We start from the raw sequence: 9,173 nt of genomic DNA, 5'->3' as shown, positions 1-9,173 counted from the left end.
GGATCCGCCTTTTGTGTGCCCATGAGGAAAACTTTACGTAGCCAGGGTGTTTCGACCTACTCTTAAAAGTACAACTGTCATGGGTAAAATGGGTTCTTTTACGCCCATGCCAATGTGTACAGTGTACAAAGAAAAAGAGAGATAGGGTTTAAACTGACACAAACTAGGTCATTTCTGGACTAACATATGGTTCAATTAAATTTCAATAATTGGCTTGCGCGTTGGGGTCTTTTGCAGCGGGAGGAAACCGAAGGACCCGGAAACCCACGAGATTGGACAGGCGGTCTGTCATTGATCTCATGATACAACATGCATGCGCTAACCATTCAGCCATCCTCCCTCCCCCCCCCGGTACAGTGTAAAAAGGTCATATCCCAACGAAAAGATGCAAGCCCAAGGGAACTAGTTTTCAAAGGAAAACATAAATAGATTTTATATTTTTTTATTTTCATTTTACTACAATTTTTTTTTTACTCGATATGGATATAATTTCTCTTCCACTCATAAATAAAATGATCAACAATGAAAACATTAGAACTGAGATAGTCTTTGCAAATTTTGGTAACAAAAAATCTGAAAAGTAAAAAAAACAACAGTTTCTGTTAAACATTTTAAAATCATACATTATGAAAGAGGATATTTGTAACCCAGGTTTGGTTAGGGTATCGATAAGACGATACTTGTCGAAACACCATGCTCTTAGAATAAACCTAGTGATTATATCTCATGGTTTCCCATAAAAATTGTGTTCTGTTAAGGTTTACATGTACTTGTTCTATTGTCTAGGATTAATTCTGTCAGGATACTTGTTCTGTTGTCTGGGTAAATGCAGCCAGGATACTTGTTCTGCTGTCTTGGTAAATGCAGTCAGAGTACTTGTTCTATATCTAGGATATATTCTGTCAGGGTCCTTGTTCTCTTGTCTGGGTAAATGCAGTCAGGGTACTTGTTCTGCTGTCTGAGTAAATGCAGTAAGGGTACCAGGTTCCTGAAGCAACGACCACAGGTTTTACAACATCTGGACGTTGCTAGATTACTTTACAATTCCCGAACTTATAGCTACGTTATCTGCAGACATGTGAACAGTAGTGTCCAATCAGAGGTTGTGACATAGAGACCTCCACGGAAACCTTGACTGAACCTTGAACTCGATTATCACAGGTAGACATTTTAGCTGGAAAGCGCGATGATCGAGGAATCTGATAGGCTCTCAAGCTGGGTCGGTACCCAATTGAAATCAGTGCTGAAATATGCAGGGAATTACGTGAAGGCCTTGATGAGATGTAAGTAGTTCCAGCGAGATCAAGCCTTCTATTGAAGCTGGCAGGGTACTTACTTATTTATTCTATTGTCTAGTAGTTCTTTATGTTACATTGAAAACACATCTCTCTTAGCTAGTTCAGGCTTATCGTATCCCATTTCTTCTGGTGTCAATATTCCAAGTTCTGTTAATGTGGGTCGAATTTCTTGAAGCATGTATGGCCAAATATCTTTGTTTGCACTGCTCTTTTCCTGAAATAAATAGTATTTAATCTCCCATCAACAACATTTTTAGGCTAACAGAGAGAGAGAGAGAGAAATGAGGTTTAACGTCCACTCGACACAAACTTGGCAGGGGCGGATTGGGGCCGGGAACCGGCCCGGGCTCCCGTGTCGGAGTGGCCCCTTTTACTGACCGCGGAGCCGAGTCACAGCGTTTGTTTTTAGCATGTTCAAAACAAACACCAAGGTATGAGGACACAACTGGAAAGCTATGAGGACACAACTTTTTTCAAGTTTTTAATTTTTTGGGACATTTTCGCGTGTTGTGTTCACGTTTGCCGGCGACCTTTTCATTTTTTGTCCGACCGGCCCTTCGGGCGATCACCCGATGGCCCAATCCGCCCCTGAAACTTGACCATTTAGGGACTAACACATGGTTCAACTTTATTTCAATAATTCGTAGGTGTCTTTAGCAGTGGGGGAGGGAGAGAGAAATGGGGTTTGACGTCCACTCGACACAAACTAGGCCATTTTGGGACTAACACATGGTTCAACTTTATTTCAATAATTCACTTGCGTGTTGAGGTATTTAGCAGTGGGAGGAAACTGAGGACCCGGAGAAAACCCATGAGGTTGGACAGGTGACCCTGCTCCTTGTCACATAAAACCGGGGAATTGAAACCATGCCAGTTGACTCAATTACAGACCTTATTATACAGCGCACACATGCTAACCATTCGGCCATCCACCCCCCCCCCCCCTCATAGAAATATGAGGAATTTGTGAGTATTATCTAGGTAGAAATAGAACTTATCTTCACATTAACTTACTTTAATAGCCTCTAAAAATCTAACAGCAAGTGCATAATCATTTAGGTTTCTGCACACTTTCATGGCCTCTATAACAAGTTCTGGTTCAGCAACAAAATCTTCACCCTGTGAAAACATAAATAATTCATTTATCTTCTTTCCATTGAAAAAGAATCATACTCGCTTTTTCCCTATCTGATTAGCTAAGACACTGTTTCTAGCTAGGCTCTCCAAAGGGAAACCACTCCAAAAAAACCTAAGAAACTTTCTTGGTCAACACCAGGATCCCACCCAAGCCTTCCTGTTGACTCCTGGTTAAGGAAGCCAGTACTTTACTAACTCAGCCACTGCAGCTCCACCAAAGATTTAATCATTTCAAAACAAAAATGTGTGGCTTAATATATTTGAATCCAGCGGACAGTGGGAATTGATCAGATTATTTTCAGATATTTACTTTTTAATCTCCCCATTGGAAATGAAATGGAGTTTAACATCCTACTGTTCTGCTCCAAACTGGGCAAATGAAGACGGGACATGAAGGAATAAAATATGAAGTGGGGAAACAACATTTGAAGTTTCAGTTCATTTTCGAAATCATTTGTTTCTCCAAGATTCCAGAAGTTTTACTGTCAGTAAACATATTTTGAAATTTTCAACTCACTACCTCATAACACCTGTTACATTCCTAACCACCTGGTCAGGGCTTAACAAATTTTATCCAGTGCACAATGGACATTGAAAGAGTTTTAACTAGATTTCAAAACTGCAAAAACAGTAAATGCCAGTCCTCAGTGACCAAGGCTCAATGTAGGTGTATACTATGTGTTTCAGGTCGGTCGTATATGCCTTGGGGCCTGTTTCACAAAATTTTAACTAAGATAAAATCCAAATTTTAGTAATTTGATTGGATAATATTAGACTGATTTTAGTGCTTAGCCAATCAAAATTGAAGTATCTACTAAAATTTGGATTTTATCTTTAGTTAAGATTTCGAGAAACAGAGCCCTGGTTTATATTGTACCTGAAGATCGTTTATGACAGATCTGATCGTCCAGCCATCACATCGTTCACTTTGAATTTTTTTAAGATATGTGTCACTGGTATTTACTTGTCCATGGCTGTATCTAACAGTGGTGGATGCTGAAATACGATAATAAAACAATTTAAATATTTATAAATGAAGACGGTCATACGCCATGTAGAGTACTATAAGGTAAATTTTGCCCGGGCAGCAACTGAATCCCAACTGTCAAGAGTTCTTTAATGTTCACGCCAAGCTATAGGCAGGACTTTTCCGACTTACTGATGGTTCAATTTTAATAATTTTATTTCAATAATTCGCTTGCGCGTAGGGGACCGGGTCTTTAGCAGTGGGAGGACACCAGATCGAGGACCAGGAGAAAACCCACGAGTTTGGACAGGCGACCCTAATCCTTGTCACGTACAACCGGGGAATCGAAACCATCAGTTGACACAACGACAGACCTTATGATACAATGTACGTGCACGCGCTAACCAATCGACCATCCAACCACGACCCCCCGGGCCAGTTATGGAGATTATCCATAGCCTGTGCCTTTGCCAACTATTAATGAATGGACTGACTTGGCTGGGTGACACCAATATACGAACAGGGCTATACTATATACCGGAAAACACCGGAAAACTACCGGAAAACACCATGTTATACTGAATACCGGAAAAACACTAAATACCGGAAAACACACTAAATAACGGAAACCACCCTAAATAGGTAACCCGGAGAAGGGCTATACTATAAACCGGAAACTATCCCTAAACCAGGCACACAGAGAACCAGGCTCCCTGTTATTTATTTAGGGTGCTAGTCTCCGGGTTACCTATTTAGGGTATTCTCCGGTATTTAGTGTTTTTCCGGTGTTTTCCGGTATTCAGTATAAAATGGTGTTTTCCGGTATAGTATTGTCGTATGAACACACAAAATAGTAAAATATTATTTTGTGATTATTATGCTTGTTGATACCACGTGGTCGGACAATTAGACCCGGAGAAAATGGGATTTATCTGTTTTGATGACTGAAAATTGCTAAATTTCGACTAAATATAAAAAAAACTTTCTTGAGGTATCATCCAGATTATAAATATTTGACATGTTATCATTCAAATTATTACGATTTTAATAAATGTTAGCTGACAATAACGTGCGGATTTCAGTTTTAAAATTGGTACTAGCGATTCTGAAGGGAAAATACCGCTTATGAAATCACTCAAATATGACTGAAAAGCACTCACTTTGGTGCCATGCCACGCATTGACTGGTATAGAGCATTTTGATTACATTATTGACATCGATCTCAGATTTTAAAATTCCAGAACTTTGGATCTAATTAGAATATTTTGATGAAATAAACAAATTTGGGTAGCATTTTATGTATATTTTCACAAAATATTTTTAATTTTTTTTTTTCTGTCATTTGAAACTTTGACCTGAAACCCCTATTAGTATTAACTAAAATTCCACTACCACCGAATCATTTTAAACAGAACTTGGACTAAAGAAATTGGACTATAGAACTTGCCCGGTCACTCGAAATGTGACATGCAGAATTTTATTTTGAATTTTAAGCTCTTTTAAAACGGTAAAGATCTAGGCCTACATACATGTTTATTGTCATGTTTCAATGTCAATTAAATGATTTATGAATGAGATGGAATAATAGCAAAACGAATTAATCATGAGATCGATTCTAAATATATGTTCTGGAATTTATTAAAGAGATGTCAGATAAATGACGTACCTATTGCTGAGCATCGAAGTGATTGTCTTGAGACGGTCTGAAAGGCAGAACCGATTTTTTGAACAGCCCGAAACATTTTCTTTGATTAGTGACCTTGCTTTCCCTTTGCCGAAAGAAAGCTCCCACAATGCAGCATTCTCATTTTCGGTTAGAACATTTACTGGATTTGGATTTACATGCGATTTCTTGTTATTTTTCATAGCTTTGAATGATTGATTTGATATTAACATAGTCATCACAGATTTGTGTTTTCAGTCTAAATGCTAAGAATGGAAAAAATAATATTATTTGCAACGATTTTTCAAATTTAAAGTTTTACTTCAGTCAGTCCAATAAAATTTTTTAGATACCGCTGTATAGTCACGTTCATTTCCGCTTCCGGAAATTTGTCACTTCCGTCAACATGAAAAATCTGACAAACAAGAATCGCCTTTACTATATATAAGATTTGATTTTCTGAGTCTAGTTGCAGAGGTTTAATTAATAATTTATCTGGGTAAAATTCCTGAACAAAACCCAAAATGATCGAATTTTGTTCTAAAAGGCGAATGATTTTTATCATTGCAATACTTACTTGGTAAGTAAATTTATAAATAATAAAATAGAACTGAACTGAAATTAAATGAAATAAAAAGAAATGGGGTTTAACGTCCTACTGTTCTGCTCCGAACTGGGCTAATAAAGACAGGCTTACACCATACAGTGTGCTATGAGGGAAATTTTGCCCGGACAGCGGCAGTACGGCCTACTCTTATATCAAATTCCAACTGTCAAGGGATCTTTAACGTGCATGCCAATGTGTTCACGGGACCTCGGTTTTTCCGTACCATCCGAACGACTAGGACATCTGTCCTTGTCAGTCCCTCCATCTTGCACCACTGACAAGGGAGAACCACGCCGAAAAATCTGGATGAACTTTCTCGGCCAATGCACGGATCGAACACCCCACCTTCAGGCTAGCGAGCTAGCGTCTTACCCACGTGATCCCCCTAAAATAGAACTAATTTATTATTAGAAGAGGTTTAGGGCCTAAGGTAAAAAGATTTGAATGAAAGGAAAAACAAAATGGGATTTAATGTCCTTATTTTCTGCTGCGCCAGGGCTAATAAAGATGGGCATAAACTTGCTAGGAGGGATATTTTGCCTGAACAGTGGCGTTACGACCTACATGCACTGTTACTTAATCTTTTTTTACATGTAGCCAACATACACGCCAATGGACCTTGCTTTTTCGTTCCATCCCAACGAACGACAATACTATATATACTGGCAAACACCGAAAAACATAGGAAAACAACTGGAAAAGACCATGTTTTACTGAATACCGGAAAACACATGGAAAAACACTAAATATCGGAAAACACACTAAAAACGGAATACACCCAAATTAGGTAACCCAGAGCCTGGTCCTCTGGGTGTGGGGGGTTATTGTTAGGTTTTTCCGGTATTCAGTATAACATGGTGTTTTCCGGTAGTTTTCTGGTGTTTTCCTGGTAGTTTTCCGGTGTTTTCGGGTATATAGTATAGCCCCAAACGAATATACGTCGTCCCTTCCCCAGGCCCTGCGTCCTAACTTGTACACCACTGACAAAGGGGAACCACGCTTGAAAATCCGAATGAACTTTCTTACCAATGCAGGGATCGAACACGGGACCTCCAGGTCAGCAAGCCAATGCCAGCGGACAGCTGTCTAGTCGTTCGGATGGGAAAAAAACCTATGTCCTGGATATACATGTACATTGGCATGCACGTAAAAGATCCCATGGCAGTTGGAATTCAATATAAGAGTAGGACATAGTGCCGCTGCCTGGGCAAAATTTCCCTCATTAGCCAAGTCGGAGCAGAACAGTAGGACATTAAACCCCGTTTCATTTCATTTAATGTTTTCATTTTACCCACGTCATTTGGAAACATTGCTACACAAAATTTATGTAAATAAATAAAATATCATCAGATTGATTAAGTAGCAAATATTTAATTGGCCGTTTTTAATTTTTGGGGGGTCGTTTTGACCAAATATTAGTAAAAAAATTCATAACTTTTTTTTTTTTCAGTTTAAGCATAGTGACACTATTCTTTGAAAATAGATGGTCAAATCAACGTATGTTAAAAGAAGCCAAGGTTGCTGCTGCAGGTAAAACAAGAAATATTTTAATGCATGGTTTAATTATCTTGCACCTATTGGCTTAACGAAGTTAAGGGAGGAATATTGAAATGTGTTCCGTCCTTGCACTGCTGACAAGGGGAAAACCCCAGAAAAACTTTGTTTGCCCACTCTGGGATTTAAGCCATGATGTGGATGTTAAACCCTGTTTCTGTCTCGCCCTCAGTCGAGCTCCACTATTTATGGGCCTGGTCCCAGTAATACTCTGTGTAATGAACCTTAAACTCAATTCATTGGGTTCTTTTTTTTTTACAGCTTTAAGCCCCTTTCTGAATTTTGGTGAAGTGGGAAAGACACTGGCTTGCTAGCCTGGAGGGTCGGGTGTTTTATCCCTGCATTGGCCAAGAAAGTTCATCCAGATTTTCGGCGTGGTTCCTCACTTGTCATTGAGGCTGGACGGGGGGACCTGTGTACACGTTGGTGTGCACGTAAAAGATCCCTTGACATTTGGAATTCGATATAAGAGTAGGGGTTAGTGCCGCCGTCCAGGCAATATTCCCCTCATAGCACAATGGCGTATGCCAGTCTTCATTAGCCCAGTTCGGGGCAGATCAGTAGGACGTTAAACCCCTTTTCATTTCATTTCCTATCTGAATTTTCTTCTGGAGTGAAGACAGGAGTAGGATTGACTGAAAGATTCATTGTTGGCTCTTTTGAGTTTTGAAATTCTAAACAAAAATAAAAATGTTCACTGAACTCAGTAAGCTATTTATTATTCACAACCCTGAAAAACTATAAATTAAATAGATTTGGCCTAAGATTTTAATTTGTTTGTTTATTTTATTTTAGCGCTGATAAATGCCAGTTGTAATCCTGGAGTAGTTACAGTTCTTGAAACATGTAAAATATGTCCTAGGGCGGAAAATGTAAGAGTTTTTATTTTTAAAGAAATATGCGACATTTAGTTAAAGAGTTGGTTGTTCTTGATATAATATTTCAAAAATAGATCATGAAATCAGAATATATTGAGCATTTCATTCATGTTACTTTATTCTGGGCGAAGTTGTGAATGTTTGAATTTTTCACATAAATTGCTGATCGTTGGCAAACGAATACTCAGCCCACATTCTCGATTTTAAAGTGCAGTTTGATATCAAGATGGTAACCTTTATCAGGTTTCAGACAGCGGATACAATTAAATTCATATTATCGGTTTGGTTCGGACATCGATCGATGGTAAATTTCTGTGAAATTTCAAGGCCCCTCGAAGTATGCTCACCCTTAAGGCAGTCTTTGCTTCGTTTATATCTCCCACTAAAATGTCCCATCATCGAGTCTGTCCCAATTTCAACTCATATTTTTTTTGATCAATCAAACCTTTCTCTTATATCCGATGTATCTAATCAGTTTACATGTTATTTCTAATAAATATAAATCAACATAGTCACAAAATAAAGAGAGGGCAACCCTCGATTGTCTTCTTTCATCAATCATTCATGCAATTTAACTAATTTTAAAAATAATATCGTTTTACAGAAAAAAGAATTAAGTTTTTGTAGACAGACTGGTTATAAAGAATTTGTTCAATGTCCTGATGGAAAGAAAATATTCCGTGGGTAAGTAATATTGTCCAGTAGATTGGTATTGAGAAATGAACCGACCTGGCTAACAAAGACCTTGCTGCCAATTCCTCCACCCAGTTTAGGTTAGTCCGCCTCCCTAACACACCAACATACACAAATAATGCTGGAGAAGCAAGATGACCTAACCCTTAACCCGTATGCATCATTTTGACATCATGACATCAAGAGGTCAGGCTAAATAAAGACTAAAGTGAAATATTTTGTATGCATATTTCAAAAGACCACTGCCAGATAATTGTAAGTGATAGACTCTTGACACCAATAAAAAAAGTTTAAGGGGATAAGTTGATCTATAATATGCACCCTGTCTCTTGTTTTCTAAATCATTTTCATCAGAAATATCGTCTTCAGAATCGGT

The 9,173-nt window shown here is 38.4% G+C and overlaps 1 protein-coding gene and 1 long non-coding RNA gene across 2 annotated transcripts; one reads left to right on the top strand and one right to left on the bottom strand.

Moving 5' to 3' along the window:
* Window positions 1-426: 426 nt before the first annotated feature.
* On the bottom strand, window positions 427-5,228 carry LOC126818543 (cytochrome c oxidase subunit 5A, mitochondrial). The gene is made up of 5 exons (XM_050546008.2): window positions 5,069-5,228; window positions 3,313-3,431; window positions 2,313-2,417; window positions 1,337-1,512; window positions 427-573 (listed from the first exon to the last, which is right to left on the bottom strand). The coding sequence occupies exons 1-4, from the start codon at window positions 5,142-5,144 to the stop codon at window positions 1,369-1,371; spliced, it is 444 nt and encodes a 147-aa protein (XP_050401965.1). The 5' UTR covers window positions 5,145-5,228; the 3' UTR covers window positions 427-573; window positions 1,337-1,368.
* A 226-nt stretch (window positions 5,229-5,454) lies between these two features.
* Window positions 5,455-8,767, top strand: LOC126818550 (uncharacterized). The gene is made up of 4 exons (XR_007679273.2): window positions 5,455-5,645; window positions 7,123-7,202; window positions 8,022-8,098; window positions 8,709-8,767. It is a non-coding gene; the product is annotated as an uncharacterized LOC126818550 (long non-coding RNA).
* Window positions 8,768-9,173: the final 406 nt, after the last annotated feature.

This window comes from Patella vulgata, chromosome 4 (assembly GCF_932274485.2).
Source record: "Patella vulgata chromosome 4, xgPatVulg1.2, whole genome shotgun sequence".
Lineage (NCBI taxonomy): Eukaryota > Metazoa > Mollusca > Gastropoda > Patellidae > Patella > Patella vulgata.
The sequence above is the reverse complement of the archived record's forward strand: the minus strand, read 5'-3'. Positions and strand labels throughout refer to the sequence as shown.